This window comes from Ursus maritimus, unplaced genomic scaffold, assembly GCF_017311325.1.
Source record: "Ursus maritimus isolate PB19 unplaced genomic scaffold, ASM1731132v1 scaffold_2, whole genome shotgun sequence".
NCBI classification, from domain to species: Eukaryota; Metazoa; Chordata; class Mammalia; order Carnivora; family Ursidae; genus Ursus; species Ursus maritimus.
This window is the reverse complement of record NW_024424452.1, coordinates 59839319-59858974: the sequence shown is the minus strand read 5'-3', so window position 1 is coordinate 59858974 and position 19656 is coordinate 59839319. Positions and strand designations below refer to the sequence as shown.

The 19656-nt window shown below is 33.8% G+C and overlaps 1 protein-coding gene across 2 annotated transcripts in view; it reads right to left on the bottom strand.

The window, feature by feature from the left end:
- The window catches only part of CDC73 (cell division cycle 73), a 109004-nt gene that overhangs the window by 77787 nt on the left and 11561 nt on the right, over nucleotides 1–19656 (bottom strand). For both annotated transcript variants that reach the window (XM_040636021.1, XM_008685646.2), the window contains exons 6-10: nucleotides 17406–17494; nucleotides 8177–8393; nucleotides 5546–5644; nucleotides 2859–2937; nucleotides 914–978 (exon numbers count right to left, since the gene is read on the bottom strand). In XM_040636021.1, coding sequence (XP_040491955.1) covers nucleotides 914–978; nucleotides 2859–2937; nucleotides 5546–5644; nucleotides 8177–8393; nucleotides 17406–17494 — 549 coding nt within the window. The remainder of the gene's footprint in view (nucleotides 1–913; nucleotides 979–2858; nucleotides 2938–5545; nucleotides 5645–8176; nucleotides 8394–17405; nucleotides 17495–19656) is intronic.

Genomic DNA, 19656 nt, shown 5'->3' with positions numbered 1-19656 from the left:
AGCAAAATATCTAATACTCAATTCCAATTTGAAGTCCAGGGGAAAAAAAAAAAAGGTCAACTTTTAGTATCAGATTCTCCACATTTATTTGCTATATGCTCTGGAAAAGCATGACAAGATATATTTTAATTCTGAGAAATCACAGCAAATATATGATGATTCCATGTCATATTGAGTCCTCAAAGATCTGATGATTCGTAAACAAAGACAAAGTAAGTTTGGTATTAGCTTTAAAATATATAGGTACTCTAATACATATACATAGTATTTTAAAGTATATTAATAATCTGTAATATAAATACTCAAAATAAGGTTAACAGAATTCCTGCTCTACATTACCAAATTCTATCTATCACTGACTAAATAAAAATTAAGTGTTGAATAGGGGCCTGGTCAGAACATCCAGAAATAATCATTTTTAGTATGTTAAAAAAGTATAAAGGAAAGTCTGCCAAAAGTGAGCCAAAGGCTTGTAATTGTGGACATCTAAGTGCCTGGTTCTGGCAAGTATGCACTTTGTAAATATTGCACCAACCATTACAATCTGTTTTTTTAAAGAGCATAAGGCATAACATTTTAAAGAACATAAGATACTATGGAAAATAATTCTCCTAAATTAGACCTTGTAAATCTTCACTGGCATTAAATACTCTAACCAACCTACTAACCAGGTAGCATCCATCCTACTTGTACATTAATCAAAACAGCTTTTATTTAAACACACCCAACTCAGCTAAACCAAAAAAAGGATATCCATAAATCAAATAATCACCGTACAGATCTATCAGCACCATTAGTCATTAAAGATAAACGTTTGAAATAGAAAATAACGGAGAACAAAGATTTTCTTCAACATCCGCTACTCACATAAAGCGCCTGAAACAAAAGAACCTCTGCAGTCAAAGTGACTTACCGTTACAGATTTCAGTGTCATACCGTGGTACGTGCCCATAGTGTCGATTTTGAAGCCCTCCGTTTCTACAAAGAAAGGGGGTTTGCAATTAGATTTTATGTATTTCATGATCAATAACAAACCTAAAGTAATAATCTGTGTTATAATCTGACAGTTTAATAGTATAGCAAAGCATCAAACGTACTATACATAGAAAATTAAATTACATATATATGAAGATAAAAACCTTAAAAGGGATACTAGTCCCAAAAATATATTCAATACACGCCAGCAAAGCCTTTGTGTAGAAGTTGGTTAAGACTATTTCTACAATTGTGTTCAAAAGTCTGGATATTTTGGGAATATCAAAAATTAGACTGAATAAAATACTTTATAACTTCTAAATTATTTACCTCTAATACTCAATTACAGTAGCACTAAAAGCCTTAAAATATAAAAAGCTGTGTTTCAAAATTATAATCATAGGCATATGTTACATTATTTGTAGAAAAGCAATGCTGTGAATAGTGATAAAGGATCCAGGAGAAAATTTCAATATGCCTTTCTATAAAGGCATATTACATTAATACAAATACATTAAATATTTTACACATTGCAAGCTATATGTCTCTATCACAACTACTGATTTTGCAGGTACAGTGCAAAAGTAAGATAAACAAATACGTAAACAAATGGGCATGGCCTGATTTGGCCCACAGAAGACTGGATTTGGTCCGTGAGCTATAATTTGCCAAACCCTACTTTACATAATTTGTTCCACAAGAAAAACACCTCAGTAAATAAAAGAATGAACCACTGTATTTCTACAGCATGTAGTCACAGTACATGCCTTTAACCAGTAAATGAAGTCACCACACAAAATTCACTGTATAGAAGTAATATATCCTTTAATGAAGCTTAAATAGAGATTTCAGATTAAGCAGAAAAAAAATCGTAAAAGTTAAACTTCCAGTTGCTTCTACCTCATTTTTTCCCCACAAATCAAGATAAATGAAGATCCCAAGAGATATTACAATGACATCAGTGCCACTTCACTAACCACCACAATAACATGGAAATGGTTCACTACTGCATTAGCCAGTATACCACGTAGGCTATGCCAAAATAAGCCCTCACAGTTTCTAAAATCTATGCTTCCCAAGATCTCAATGTATACATTTACAATTTCAGAAACATGATTTTATATATAGAATCTCCAGTCTGAACTTCTGAGAGGCAGAATATTAATAATAGGAAATATTTATAGATAGATTATATACCAGTCACTATTCAAACACTTCATTAACTAGTTTAATCCCCACAATGAAACTAAAAGATAGATACTAAAACTATTATCAGTATTGCAATGAAACGCAAGAGGAAATTAAAACAGAATGCAGTTAATTTATCAAAATTCACACAAAAAGTAACTGTGATACAGGCAATCTGGATCCATAATCCATGCAGTTAACCAGGGGTTGGCAATTTTTTTTTTGAGAGAGAGACAAAGACTGTGCAATCGAGCATGATGGGGATGAGAGGCAGAGGGAGAGAGAGAATCCCAAGCAGGCTCCACACCTATTGTGGAGCCCAACGCAGGGTTCAATCTCACAACCCTGAGATCATGCCCTGAGCTGAAATCAAGAGTCAGACACTTAACCGACTGAGCTACCCAGGCGCCCCAAGGGTTGGTAAATGTATTCTGTAAAAGACCAGATAGTATTTTAAGGTTCTGCAGGCCCGACAATCTCTGTCACAACTTAACACTGCTATCACAACACCAAGGAACCACAGATAATACAAAAATGAATGCCACTGTGTTCTAGCAAAAGTTTATTCATAATATGTGTTGGACCAGATTTGGCCTGCAGATGTTTGCCAACACCTGCTTGTGAACATCAGGCTACACTACCTCTCACATTTAGCACCACCAAAGTAAAGGGAATATAATAATTAAGTAACTTGCCTTCTTTTCCTTTGAATCTTTCCTGGTCGTATCTGTTGTAGGCAGCTGGGATAGGCTGTTTGGTACGCAATGTGGGATCCTGTAGAAAAATTAATTATGAGTTACATGTTAATATTTTAAATTGTTACTTAAAACTCAGAATAAAAGCCATGATAAGTATATTATTTTCTAAGATTTTTTTCTTAAAATAGCCAATAAGACAGAAGTGGGGAGTCATTTGATTCTTATTTTCAAGATACTGTTTACTGGTAGAAAATTATCATTGCTATCAGGGACAAGGGCAATGGACTCCAAATAAACTTGTATCAAGGCAAAATGCAAAACTCTTACAAACTGCAGAAATAAAATAGGTGTGCTTAATAATTTCATTCTGATTAAATTTCTTCATGAAATAATAAAACTCAATTATGAATTGCTTTTAACAAAAAAACTTAATTCAAAGTTTACTGAACTGACATTTTAGAGCCTTTTAACAAAATTATTCTCCAAACTGTTATTAATACTTAAATGTGTAAGATAAGACTGAAGCTAATAAAGGTGTTATTTGTGAAGATACTTAGAATAAGTTGTCAATCTAATGATGTAAGCTTAATTCACAAATACTTTATCTAAAATTCAGTCTAGGGACACCTGGGTGGCTCGGTCAGTTAAGCATCTGCCTTTAACTCTGATCATGACCCCAGGGTCCTGGGATTGAGCCCCACATTGGGCTCCCTGCTTCTCCCTCTTCTCGTGCTCTGTCAAATAAATAAAATCTTTAAAAAAATTTCTTAAAAAAAAATTCAGTCTATAATAATCTAAAAAAGCATATTTAAAGAATATTCCCTAAATTACTTGGGAAATTCATGGTATTCAGAAAGACTAAAGTACTTTTCATTTTGTTACAACAGGATGCTACCCTAAGTATTAATCGAGATAAAAGATGGTTAATTCAAGATGCTCACTAGGTATACACTATAGTTAAATGCCGAAATTAAAATTTTTATGTATCTTAATGATTATAGAAATACAAAAAAAAAAAAAAACCTCTATCACAAGGATAATGGTTCAACTGTTTTAAGATCTGACATAAGTTTCCTACCAAATGCTATTCAAATCAACCAATTCATAATTATAAGCACCCTGTGTTTTACCATCACAATATTTGTTTCACTACTTTTTTTTACTCATCTCTATGTCTTACAAGACTTTAAGCTCGAGGAGTGCAGGTATCTCTTGTATTTTTGTCAGCACACTGCCTGACAATAGTAGGCACTTAAGTACCTACTGGAAAGTCAACTCGAAGTATTAACCTAAATACCAATAAAAGTCCATTACCTCTTAAGAATTAAATACCAATGATTTTATGAACAAGCAAAACTACTAGATATTTCAAAGACTGTATTAGTGCTCTTTCAAATTTTAATATATTTTTTAAAAATGTATATAACATAAAAACAATTTTATTTCCTTTGTTGAATCATATGAAACTAGCTGAAAGGATTTTCAACAAAACTGGAGGACACATTTTAGTTTAAATATAGGCTATATGCCATACACGAAATTTACTTTGGAGAGGTCCTAAGTGGCAACTCAATGAGTGAGGCAGTCAACTCTCCAAATGGCTAAAACTAAGGTACAATGAAGAACCAAATCATCTGTGATCAGGAGAAACACAACACATTCACCAGGAAGTCACAGATACCAAAGATTTCAGAAAAAGCCCCAAAATGGGCTGTAATAGGGATTTATATCTCTAACAATGGTAATGATTCTCCCAAGCAAGAATGAATAGGTCTGTTACTTTACACAACTTCTCAGAGGGCTTTTCCTAATTCACCCCTTTCAGATTCTAACCCATGCGTGTTTCTAAGAATTATTGCTTAAGTAACTTTTTTTTTTTTTTTCTGTTTTGGTTGCTTGGCATTTTTTAAGTTGTTACTATTGTTGGTTTATCTTTTAACCACCATCCCAGCCTCACCTATTTCTCACACTCCTCACCTACCCCCACCTCTAGCAACCACCAATCAGTCCCCTGTATCTATAAGCTTTTTGTTTTTAGATTCCACATATAAAAGAGATCACAAGGCATTTGTCTTTCTCTAACCTATCTCACTTAGCATAATGCCCTCAAGGTCCATCCATGTTGTTGCAAAAGTCAAAATTACATTATATGTTATGGCTGAACATCATTCCATTGTGTGTATATACCACAATTTCTTTATCCATTCATCCATCAATGGACACTTGTTTCTGTTTCTTGGCTATTGTAAATAATGTTGCAATGAACATGAAGGTGCACATATCTTTTCAAGTTAGTGTTTTCATTTTCTTCAAATAAATACCCAGAAGTAGAACTGCTGGTTCATACAACAGCTCTATTTTTAATTTTTTAAGGAACTTCAATGCTGTTTTCACTAGTGGCTATGCCAATTAGCATTCCCATCAAGAGTGCATAAGGGTTCCTTTTGCCCCATATCTTTGCCAACACTTACTTCCTGTCTTTTTGATAACAGCCAACCCAACTTTTGTGAGGTGAGATCTCACTGTGGGGAAGATTTTCACATATTTCAAGAATATTGAAGCAGCAAAAGATTTAAAAGCTACTGATTTAAAAACTTGAAGATGACATGTTTTCAAAATTACAATACTGAAAAACAAGAGTCATCTTCATTAAAATTAATATATAAGCAGTAAAACATTCTTACCACAGGTGCTGCATTTGGGGCTGGCCGCTGTTCAGGTGCACGCCCTTCTTCTCTAGCTTTTACAGACTGAAGAATTGCAAAAATATTCTTGGAAAAATTCTAAAATATAAATGGATTAATTAGTCCACTTTAAGTATTCAAGGCAGTAAGTTTATTTAATAAACAATTTCAGACTGTTTTCTTCCTATTAATTCTTCCCTACTACATCACTGAGGTGTTCTTTACTATACACACAAATAAAAATCGAATTACTACTTAAAAACTGATTCCAAAACAAAATATTGTAAATACATTGTTATTCATTGATTTTTATTTTACTTAAACTGTTTAATTGGTTATAAATGTATGCATATTCTGCATCTATTCAAATATGTAGCTAAGAAACAAGTTATTGAAATAAAAATGAGATTTGCTGTCACAAGAGGCTTAATTCTCAAAGAAATCAATTACTATATCTTCTTCTAGGTATAATAAACTCCAGTTCTAATCTCAGATTGCTACAATTTATATGAGATGTGGAAACCTTTAAAATACTGTTTGTTAGGAGTTATTGTACACTTTTAAAAGATTTTTAAATTGGGAAGTATTTTTAAAAACTTGATTCATGCCAAGATGCCAGGAGTTAATCAACCACTGCTTTTGCACCAGCAGTGCAAAAGTCAAAACAGTAACAAATGCAAACAAAGTCTTAATCCTATGAAAATCACTGAAAATATATGAAAATCAAATCTCATACTTTAAAAATAATAAAGTATTGTGTGAGAGACACTAAATCTAGAAGAATCCATGTTATCAGCTATTTTTGTGTGGTAGAATTTCAGGTGATTATTATCTTCCTTTTAATGATCTCTTTTAATCAACTTTTCAACAAGGAAAACTAACTTATTTAAAAGTATGTTCTTAATGGCATTATAAAATTAGCTTGCTTTATGTGGGTTGCTTGCAATAATAATACAACTATAAAGGAACATACTGATTTTTCTCAAGAATCTTTTATTCCAGAAATTTAGAATGTAAGAAGGCCATAATCCCTGGTAATAATGAAGATCTATCTAAAAATCATAGGATCTATTAGAACTGAATACCTAAAAGGTTTTTTAGTGTTCAGAGAAGAAAAATCATATACAGAAAGACTATCGGTCAAAACAGTTGTTTCCGGTTTTTAAAAACGTTAATGCTCACGGAAGTAAACCTAACTACCAAGCAATTCTTAAACCATAATTTATTCTTAAATTATACTGTGATGGCAACAACACTAACTTAAATTAGAGCACTAACTTTTGAAATGATGGTAAAACCCTGCCACCTAGAGCTCAAAGAAAATTGTTCATCTCAGTTTTTTGAAAATTTAATGTTTGGTCTAAAAGTAAGATGGAGCAGAGCACGTATGTTTTATTCCTTTACCATAAGATTCAAATTTTTTGGCTATTATAATGAATACTGGCAGAACATTAGCAGGTTGCAATATTCAACTATTAGCCATATTACACAGTGAAAATGAGTATCAACAGATCACTTTACTGTAAATACAAAAACTGAAGTTTATTTATATTCTCAGATTTCTCTATAATTCTAAGCTCTGGGAAATGATTCCTAATCTTGACCTCAAGTACTCTGATTTCTAAAATATGACAAAGTACAAAAGGACAAAAATTCTTTCCTTCATATACTCTTTTCGAGTAACCCAATTCCTACTAATATGACACAGTAAATTTAAGACGAGAATCTGCAAAGAAAACCAGTCTGCCTTGACCAAAGTTAAAGTTCACTTTCATTGTAACCTCACACACTTCTACACACTCTCTTACCACATCATATTAACAACCGTGCATCAGTGGAGAATTGACGTTTAAGAGAAAATTAGCAGGTGAGGGAAAAATAGATAAAAATATGTAAAGGAAAGAGAACCAAAGCAACCCTTTTGGAGATGCATCAAGATACCGAACATCCAGTATCTTTCAAATTTTTTCTCTCAAAATTTAAAGTACACATCTCCTTTAACCAGAAATTTGCTTCTAGGAATTAATCTTTTTGTTGTATACACATAAATGCACAAAGGTACATGTACAAGGATGTTTTTTAATGCATTACTTGTAACTGTGAATAGAGAGGGAGGAAAGGAGAAAAAGGGAGAGAAAAATTCCACAATCCTACAGCTACAAAAACAAACAAACCACCCAACGCCATTAATAAAGATAAATAAATATTGCTATATCCACACAACAGGATATAATGTCTAAAATACACACATAAATGATTGCTGATTTTCCTAAGTTTCTACTTTGTGGGGAAAAAAATTAATAACGACATTAATGACCAAACAGCCATCAATATTCCCTCCTTATTAGGTTAAAACAAAAAACTGATCAACAAGAAAACTGGGCTATTCGTTGGATTTACAAATGAGGTGCAAATCAAGGGCACTGTGATTCAGACATTTTCACCAGCTACTTTGGTAACCAACAACCACTAAATGGCAAATACAGTCACTTAGAAATCTACATTATTACTGATCTTTCAGAGACAAAACTTGAAAATTGCTCCTAATAACAAATTTTAGCCAATTCTATAACCAATCACAGATTAGATACACATACTCACTCTAATGAATGACTGAAATACTTTAATTACCTTTCCTGTGCTCTGTAAGATAGTTGTTCGTGTCCTCCACACTCTCTCTCTGCTGACAATATCTCGTGTCACATCTACCTCAGCATCCACAAAACTTCTCTGTTTAAGGGCAGTTATGTCATCATCTAAGTCAGTCTTGATAGTAGATCTTTTCTTAGCCATAATTTTGGCTTTGATTGCAGCAATTTTTTCCACTGACATAGCTTCAGACAAAGACCTGAAAGCGATTTCCTTTTTTTAAAATTTTCGTAGCAAAGATCTCTTGAGTGCATCATAAATATATTTTGTTACATTTGTAAGTTCTTGGTAAAAATAACCTTAAGTGGCAATAATTAAGATTTTCTTCTTATCTAAAACTTATGTACTTGGTACTTAATAATCATGTAAGATCAAGAGTCCATGTAGAAATATTACTCTATAACCAAATCAGTAACTTCTTAGAAAGATCGATGCAACAAAAATCTTCACTTGGGTTTATCTCCCCGACCCCCTGCAAAAGGCAGAACCCATTAATATAGCTGTTTCCCTTAACATTTTCTCAGACTTTTATTTGCCAATGCCTCTCTAGCCACACAAACTGTACATACAAACACACAAAAACACACCCCCCCCTTGGGGGGGGGTTATGTGTGAAAAATTCATTCTGTAAAGAATTCAAAGCTTAGCTTTTCCTTGAAATTTCAAAGTTTCAAACCTGTATGTCAAAATGTATATAACACACCCATTTTATAGGTGACAGAGGCTTTTATATGCCACAACATACATTCCTTTTACTATCTGAAAGATTAAACCATATTTTGCAGTTTTCTTTTTCTTTTCTTTACCTGATTTTCAAATAACATTCAAAATAGCAAACAGGGGCTATATTCTGAGAACTATACTAAAAAGACTTAACACAAAGTACAAATTTCGTTAAGATGATAAGTTTAGTGTCGTTTTTACAAAATGAGGAAAAGAGTTAAAAAGGGTTTGGGGAGGGACGCCTGGGTGGCTCAGTCAGTTAAGCTGTCTGCCTTCGGCTCAGGTCATTGTCCTGGGGTCCTGGGATGGTCCTGGGATGGAGCCCCACGCTGGGCTCCCTGCTCAGCAGGGAGTCTGCTTCTCCCTCTCTCCCTGCTCATGCTATCTCTCTCAAATAAATAAATAAAATATTTTAAACAAATAAAAATAAAAAGGGTTTGGGTACCTTAACAGTTGACAAAATTATTACTCTAACCACAAGGTGACAATCTTGAAATACGTTTAAACAACATCTGGAAAAAGGACAGGAATTCTTGCAGGTTTAAATATGGTAGCATTATATAGTATACTAGCTTATTTATATAAGGTATGAAGGTACTTTACTGCAGATCCTCAATATGCATCTAGTAGTTGACTCATTTTATATAATGCTGTGCAATTTTTCCTTAAGATCTAAAGCAAACCAGCGTAACTTAAATCAAACTCAAATATTTTTCTAAATCATAATCAAATGTGAATTGGACTTTCAATCACTGGAGTTTTACTTCTAGCTAAAATGAAGTAGCAAGGACTGGATTAACCCTCCTGCTTCCAATAAACCAGTGAAAATACATAAAACAGTAGCTTACTAAATACCTGGTATCAAGCAATGAAACACCATGATCTCTGACAAATGAAAACCAGATAAAGTGAGCCCTATGAATGCTGCAGTTTGCCACCTTTTAAATTTTCAAAATGGCATAGGGAGGAGAATCCAGGCAAAACTGAGTGGATTACCTGATTTGAGAATTGGTGCTGAGAGTCCAGCAAAACCAAGGTGGCTGGAATTCATAGGCCTAAGTACCTGAGAAGAAAGAGCTGCAATGAAGATGCCCATCAAGTATTCTGGGAGAATACTGATGAGCACAAGAGTATGAGGAAACAAAAGCTGGGTATATAGAAACCATCCAACAGGATTAGAGGGAACAATGCCCAGAGCTCACACAGGGTGAAGAACAGTTCCTATTACCACAGCCAAACTGAAAACCTCACATCCATAGGGCATTAGGTAGAGTACTCAGAATGGTTTTGTGTAGGCAATGGTGGGGAATAATTATCCTAACTGAACACTGCTCAAATAACAAATCTTAAATCAAGACATAAAAGGAACAAACTGTTTCCAAGTGATTTAACTATATCCCAAAACAAAAGAAAATTTAGAATACAAAAATACCTAGCACTCAATATGGTAAAATGCAAAATGTCTAGTATCCAAACATCACAAGGCATGTCAAGAAGCAGGAAAATACAAGCCAGAATGAAAAATCTAACTCAAAACCAATTATAAATTGACACCGATGCAGGATTAGCAAACACAGACATTAAAATAATTATAACTCTATTCCACGTATTCAACAAATTAAATGAGACATGGACTATATATTTAACCAACCTGCAGAGATAAATATAATGTTTGAGACTACAAATACATTACAAATATAATTACAGAAGAAAATATTAGTGAATGACACAACTACAGAAACTATCAAGTGACTAGAAAAAAAAGAACCCAAATATTTTAAGAAACAAGGCCAAAAACTTTCTAAATTCAATAAAAATTATGAACACAAAAATTCCCTCCAAAAGCTCAATGGACTTCAAACACAAGAACGATGAAGAAAAGGCCAAGTTATGCGCTAATTAAACAGCTCAAGACCTTTAATAGAGAAAACTTTTAAAGTACCCAGAGGGAAAAAAGGACACATTTCATTAAAAATATTTAAAAATTTAAGAAAATAAGGATGACAGCAGACTTCTCGTCAGCAACAATGTAATTGAGACAGCAATGGTATAACATCTTTAAAGTACAGATGGTCAGACTTAAAATGGTTTGACCTAAAATTTTTCAACTTCACAATGGTGTGAAACTGGTATGCATTCCGTAGAAACCATACTTCAAATTATGATCTTTTCTCAGGCTAGTGGTATGTGGCACGATGCTCTCTCATGACGCCTGGCAGTGACAGCTAGCCACGGCTCTCAGTCAGCTGTACAATCACCAGGAAAAATAACTGATACATTTAAAATCATTCTGTACCCATACAACCATTCTATTCTACACTTTTGGTACAGTATTCAACAAATTACATGAGATATTCAACACTTTATTATTGCCCAACTGTAGGCTAATGAGAGTGTTCTAAGCATATTTAAAGTAGCCTACACTAAGTTATGATGTTTGGTAGGTGAGGTATATTAAATGCATTTCTGGCTTATGGTATTTTCAACTGAGGATGGGTTTATCAGGATGTAACTCATCTTAAGTCAAGGAAGACCTATACTTAAAAAGATGTAACTTACGAGGCAGCTGGGTGACTCAGTCAGTTAAACATCTGCCTTCAGCTCAGAACGTGAACCCAGGGTCCTGGAATTGAGCCCTGAGTTGGGCTCTTTGCTCACCGAGGAGTCTGCTTCTCCAGATCTCTCTGCCCCACCCCCGGCTCGTGAGAGCTTTCTCTCTCTCTCTAAAAAATAAAATCTAAAAAGAAGATGGAACTTAAAATTTAATATCCAGTAAAAATTCCTTAAAAAAAAAAAAAAAAAGACAGGGGCGCCTGGGTGGCNCCTCTCCCACTCCCCCTGCTTGTGTTCCCTCTCTCGCTGGCTGTCTCTCTCTGTCAAATAAATAAATAAAATCTTTAAAAAAAAAAAAAGACAAAATAAAGGCTTTTCAGCAATACAGAAGTTGAAAGAATTAATCACCAGCAGGTTTACACAAAAAAATGTCAAATCTTTCAGGAAGAAGGATAAAAACAGATAAACAGATCTGAACAAAGAAATGAAGAACAATGGAAATGGTATCTGTAAATACATAAGATTTTTTCCTTATTATTTAAAGCTCTTTAAAAAGAAAACACTTTAAAGAAGAATGCATACTGGTGCTTACAACACATGTATACCATTTTAAGGTTCCCATACTATACATGAAGTAGGGAGCATAACACTTGCAGGTAGACTGTAATGCTATGAACCATGCATACTAAAAGCCCTAAAGCAAACACTAATAATGAAACAGTTTTAACTAATAAGCCAACAACAATAAGAAAAAATAGAATTACAACCAATATTCATTTATTCAAAATAAGAAGGCCAAAAACAGGACAAAGAGACAAATAAAAGGTAATAAGCAAAATGGACTAAAACTAACCATATCAATAATCACATTAAGTATAAAAGATCTAGACACATAAGCAAAGCACTTAACTATAGAGACACATAGGTAAAAAGTAAAAGGATTCCAGTTTTCAGATGAAGAGTTCTCCACATGGTTACACAATATGGAAGTGCTTAGGACTATGATCTACATACTGTAAAATACTACAATGATAAATTTTATGTTATTTTTTACCATAATTTTTTTTAAAAAGTAAAAGAATAAAACGATATACTATGCTAACATAAGCCAAAGAAAGCTGGAGGAGTGTCTAGGTGAATACAAGAAAAAGTAGTTTTTTAAACAAAGAACACTGTCAGAAATAAAGGTCACTCCATAATGACAAAAAGATTCATTCATCAAGACAACATAACCCTAAACATTTACACCTGATAACAGAGCCTGAAAGTAGAACAAAATCTGATAAAAATGCAAAGAAAAATGGGCAAATCCACAGCCAGAGAGTTCAATAATTCTATCTCAATAATTAATAATACAAGACAAAAAACAAGTAAGGATATAGAAGACTCTACTGACACTATCAACCACACTGACCGTACTGACCATAGGAAGACACTCCAAAATAACAGAATACACATTCAAGTGCCTACAGAACAGACCTTATTTGGGGCCAAAAACCAAGTTTCAGTACTTACCAAAGGATTCAAAGTCACATAAAATATAACCATACTCTGGAATAGACTAAAAATCAGTAACAAAGATCTCTAGAAAATCCCAAATACTTGGAAACTAAATAACTCACTTGCAAACAATCCATGAGTAAAAAAAGAAATCAAAAGGGAAATCAGACAGTAATTTTGAACTGAATGAAAATGAAAACACAACATACCAATATGAGATGCCATTAAAGCAGTACTTAGAGTGGAAGCTGAGGTTACTGATTTCCCTCTAAGAAACATAAAAAAAAAACAACAACAGCATATTAAATCCAGAGTATGCAGAAGTAGTAAATCATAAAGATCAGAGCAGAAATTGAAGAATCAAAAAGAAAAAAAAATGAAAGAGGAAAATCCCAATTTGGGTCTTTGAGAATAAAATTGGTCAACTTTGGCCAGGCAATAAGGAAACTTACGGAAAACACCAACTGCTAATATCAAGGAATGAAAGAGGGGACATTGCTCCAGATTATAACATTTTAAAGGATATTATGAACAACATTCTGCAAATAAATTTGACAACGTAGATGAAATGGACAAATTCTTTCAAAGAAACACTCAAAGAAGAAAGAGAGAGAACCAGAAGAGACCTATAACTATTAAACAAGTTGAGTATGCAGTTGAAAACTTTACCTGAAATACATGAAAATAAATAAAACTATAGTACAAATGGCTTCATCAATAAATTGTCCCAAATGCAGGAGGAAAAAATACCAATTCTAAACAAACTTTTCCAGAAAATTGTAGAAAAGGAAATACTTTCCAACTCATTCTGAGACCAGAATTATCTTGATAGGAAACAAGACAAAAAGACATTACAAGAAGACTACAGACCTCGAAAACATAAGTACAGAATTCTATATAAATTCTTAAAAATCTAATTCAACAATACATAAAAAGAATAATATACCATGATTGTGGTAGGCAGCCACTGAAATGATTACAAATACCCACATCTTGGCATTCACACCCATGTGTAATCCCCTTCCTTGGGGGCGGGGGGGCTGAACCTTGCTTCTCACTTGCTTCTAACAAATAGAATGCTATACAGGTGACAGGATGTCACTCTGAAGATTTGGCTATAAAAAAAAATAACCTCTAGCTTGCTTGACAGCTCTCTTGCACTCTTCTTTCCTCACTCTGATGAAGCTGTAATACTGTGAAATATTCTGTGGAAAGTCCAAATGTGGTAGCAAAGAACCAAGAGAGTCCTCTATATAACACCTGAGGAACTGAAGTATTAGTCTAACAACCTGTCAAGAACTAAATTTTGCCAACAACCACATGAGTGAGCTTAGAAGAAGATCCTTCTCCTAACAGGCCTACACATGAGAACACAGTCCTGGCCAACAGCTTAACTGCAACACTGTGAGAGGCCATAAAGCAGAGAAGCTACCTAAATCACCCCAAGACTCCTGACCCACAGAAACCATGAGATAATAAATATGTGTAATTTAAGCCAATATGTTTCAGGTTAATTTGTTATGCAGCAAGATAACTAAAAAAATAAAGAAGTAGAGTTTATCCATGAAATGCAAACATCAAAAAAATAATTTAATTCACCATATTAACAAAAGACTATACGATCATTTCAGTAGAATCAGAAAAAAACATGTCACAATAGCCAACATTCCTTTCTGATAAACTCGCAGCAAACAAGGAAAAAGCTATTTCCTCAACCTGTTGAAGGGTATCTAACAAAAAAATCTAAGCTAACATGCTTATCAGTCAAAGAGTGCTTTCCCCTGTGATGAGGAACAAAACAAGAATGTCTAATCTCTGCTTCTTCAACACTGGATTAGTGAGGAATCAGCAAGTCTAGCCAGGACTATAAGGCAAGAAATAAAAGGCATCCAGTTTAGAAAGAAAAAAGGAGAAAAAAAAAAAAAGGAAAAAAAGACATATTTTATGTGTAGAAAACATAATTATCTATGTAGAAAAGCTAACGATAGCTACAAAAACATTATAAGAACTAATCAATGAGTTTAACATGATTGCAGGATTCAAGATCCATACCCAAAAATCAACTGTATTTCTATAAGAGCAATAAATCAAGTATTGAAATGTTTTTTAAAGGATCACTTACAATAGCATCAAAAAGTATGAAATACAACAAAAAGGTATACAAGGCCTATACACTTGAAAATTAGGAAATGTTAAAAGAAATTACAGAAGATCTAAATATCTCTCCATTAATAGATGGGGAATAAATACATCTTGCTTGTAAGTCAGAAGACTCATTATTTTTAAGATGTCAATTCTCCCCAAACTGGTCTACTGATTCAATGCAATCCCAATCAAAATCCCAGTAAGCTTTTTTGTAGAAAATGACATGTTAATTTCAACACTCATGTGGAAATGCAAAGAACCAAAAACAGCAAAAACATCCTTGAAACAGAAGAACAAAGTTGGAAAGCTAACACTATCTAATTTCAAAACTTATAAACAGTCATCAAAATGGTTTCGTACAGGCAAAAAGACCAATAGGTCAACAACACAGAATGGGTCCAGAAACAGATCTACACAAGAACAACTGAGTTTTTTACACAAGTGCAAAGACAATTCATTGGAAACCAATAGTGCTGAAATAATTGGGTTATCCACATGCACAAAACTGAACTTCAGTATCTAGATTGTAACAAAATAAATGAATTTTGATCCATGCTATATAACCCACACACAAAAAATGAACAGAAAATAGATCACAGACTTATACGTAAAACCTAGAACTAAAAAATTTCTATGAAAGAATATGAGACAATCTTTGTTGGCTTTGCTCAGGCAAAGACTTCTTAGATATAACACCAAAACACAATTCGCAAAAGAATGTGTTGATAAATGACATGTCATAAAAATTAAAACGAGCTGCTCTTCAAAAGGTAGCTAGGAGAATGTAAAAACAAGTCACACACTGCGAGAAATATCCGCAAGGCCTATGTCTCAAAAAGGACTTCTATCCAGAACATACAACAAACTTGCAAAACTCAATAATAGGAAAACAATCCAGTAAGAAAAAATGGACAAAAATCTGAACAAACTTCACCAAACATGATGTAATATGGCAAATAAGCACACAATAAGATGCTCATACTATCATTAATAAGGAGGTAAGTGCAAGATCAGCATGGCTAAAATTAAAAAGCCTGACCACACTAAGTGTTGGCAAGGCTGTGAAGAAACTAGAACTCTTATATACTGATAGTAGAAATGTGAAATGGTACAATCACTCTGAACAGGTTGATTTCTTAAAAAGGCAGCTCTGTAACAGTACACAATTCAATCACTCCTCTCCTAGGTATTTACTCAGTGGAAATGAAAACATATGTCCAAAAAAACTTAGACACAAATGATTATAGCTTAAGCTGCAATAGCCAAAAACCAGCAACAAGTGAAATGCCCATAAACAGGTGCCTAGAAAACAAACTGTATTACGTCCATACAATGGAACAGAATCAACTACTCAGCAATAAAACAGAATGAACTATTGACACATCCAACAATATGGATGAATCTCAAAATAATTATGCTAAGTAAGAGACCAGACCCCCAAAAAAGTACATATTACTTAACTCCATTTATACTTAACTCTAGAAAAAGCTAATTTATAAGTAAAGCAGATCACTGGTTGCCTAGAGAGGAAAGGAAGTGGGGACAGGTAGAAGAGTGCAATCATAAAGATACACAAGAAATTTGTAGGGGTGATGTTATATTCATTATCTTGATTACGATGATGGTTTTACAGATGTATACATATGTGAAAGCTTATCAACTTATATTAAATATGTGCAGCTTATTGTTATGTCAGTCACCTTGAATAAGGTTTTTAAAAATAGACATTGAATTTTTAAAGTTGTATAGAACTTCCAAAGCATTATATTGTGCCAAGGAAAAACTATGAAGTGATTTTAATTATAGTAAAATCAGGGATCAACAAAATAATACCATAGGCCAAATCCAGCCATGCCAATTCTTCTATGAATGAAGCAATCATCGACTGCTTTTCCTACCACAAGCATTAAATAGTTACCAAAAAGACAAAACCAAAAAATCAAAAACCATGTGACCTTCAAAGCTGAAAGTATTTAATATGTGTCACTACACAAAAAAAGTTTGCTGACCTCTGCTATAAATCAACAAGTGATCACAAAATAAATGAGTGGCCTGGTTATGGAGTAATTTTAAAAAGGAAAGATCAATATGGTAATAGAACCAAGAAGGCAGCTTTCCCGGAAGCAAAATTAACTTTCAATCTCCCCTACCATAAAACATGCCCACACATCTTTTGAACTTAGGGTACAGAGGTACATAATGAATGCAAGGAGTAAAGCTCAATGTAGATAACATATTACCATCTCCTTTTCCATATACACTTAACATTTTCTACTAAAGAAAATCTTACCTAATCTGTTCAGTCTGTACAATCCCTTCTTTATGACCCTCCAAACGAGCAGCCAATCTCTCTTTATCAAGGCGCACACACTCTTCATCCTGAAAATAATCAGGTTAGTGAATATTTTACATTTTTATTTAACTTGTAGAACAATAACAACAAAAAACTACATGTAACTTTTCCTTACATAAGTTCCTGCCTATAACATTCCAAGCATGCCGGCCTTAAGTCAGCTTGTCTTTGAGATTACTTCTAAGTTACATAAAGACAACAATAATAAATACATGTTGGGTCACATAAGAGTAGAACTGATTAAAAGCTTACCAAAGAACTTCAGCAACTTTTTTTCTACAATAAAACATTCTTCCCATAATGAATCATATCTACTTTTATTCATAAAGGTATTATACCACAAATAAATTCCTTCTCCTTTTCTTCAGGAAAATTTATCACTAAATTTTGTGAAAAGCCTTCACCATGGTCAAAAATTTCATTCTGGAGTTAGTTTTTTGCACTTGTTGCCCACGTCCTAAATCCATTAGGATTTCTGATGACCAGATACTGAACTCGAATGGTTTTCAAAGCATGTTCCTTAGAATATTAGGCATTTCCTACAAAGTGCTCCATGGGCCACTTCTCTGAGTTCAACCTTGGTAGCTCAGCTTTTCTCAAACATACATGTTAGAATTTCAGATAAAATTTAGTCTGAAAAGTGTTCAGTTAAAAACAAAACTTGATCTAGTTCAATGCCCACATTCAACAAATGAGAAAACTAAGGAACGAAGTCACTGTCTATGGCTAACAAAACATGATATTGGATAAAAAGCATCAGTATATTCAATGTTGTGCTCCATCCAATTCATGCTCTAACATTAACCTATCATTCAAAACATTTTGCTGACATGAATGCAAAGACAGAATTTTAGCAAATGCATCAAAATTTAGCCATTTGTAATGAAGGTATAACACAAATTACTAAAGTTCCTTAGGAAACTACTGATTTTAAAGACAACTGCAGCCTAGATTTTAATCAGATTAGATCAGAATCTCTGCCCTCCAGGTTTCTCTCCTAGCACAGTGCCTTGCAGGTTCCCAATATATATATGCTGAACTGAAAATTGTTTATGTAACATAGCTGTTTATGTAAATCATTTTAATTCCATAAATACTCTGGAAAGAATTTTATTATGGTATTTCTTTTTTTTAATAAAGATTTTTACTTGTTTGACAGAGAAAGAGAGAGAGGGAACACAAGCGGGAGAGTGGCAGAGGGAGAAGCAGGTTTCCCACTGAGCAGGGAGCCTAACATGGGGCTCGATCCCAGGACCCCAGGATCATGACCTGAGCCAAAGGCAGACAACTAACAACTGAGCCACCCAGGCACCCCTTATTATGCTATTTCTTTTTTTTTTTTTTTAAGATTTTATTTATTTATTTGGCAGAGAGAAAGACAGCCAGCGAGAGAGGGAACACAAGCAGGGGGAGTGGAAGAGGAAGAAGCAGGCTTCCCAGCAGAGGAGCCTGACATGGGGCTCGATCCCGAGGATCTGGGATCACGCCCTGAGCCAAAAGCAGACACTTAACGACTGAGTCACCCAGGCGCCCCAATTATGCTATTTCTTGTTGATGTTTCAAGTTACTTGTACCTAGCAAATTAGCATTTTTGACATGTTCAATTTATTTTAATAATTAAACTGTAAATTCAGGTTTTTCCAAATAAATAGTGTGTCTAAATCACTCATTTTGTTCACAGTGGGTCACAACCTTCTTTCATACAGAGAGAGCTGGTGAAAACTTGTTTTACTGCTGCAAAATTTGTACTCAGTATGTATAGTAGAATGGCTAGAAGCCAGATAGTCTGGGCTCTAATCCTGGTTCTGTGAACCTCAAGTAACTTACTCTCTCAAGGGGTTTGTTTGCTCATTGATGACATGCATAGTACTGCCAACTTCAGGAGGTTGTGGCTGAGGATTACATGAGTTAATATATATAAAGTATACAAAAGTCACCCAGAACAGAGGAAAAACAATGAGCCAATTATCATGATCATTAACTAAAAAATATCAAGTCCATGTCTCAGAGTATGCTTAATTAAAATTAATTGTTTTAAAATTAATTAAAATAAAATTGTACTGTTTCAGCATCAAATTCTGTCAATGATCATATAGAACATACTTACCAACATCCTTGTCCCTTTAACAGTTGCCTTTTTATTCTTAACTATGGATGCTATTTATATAGCAGGCAAAAGATGCAACTA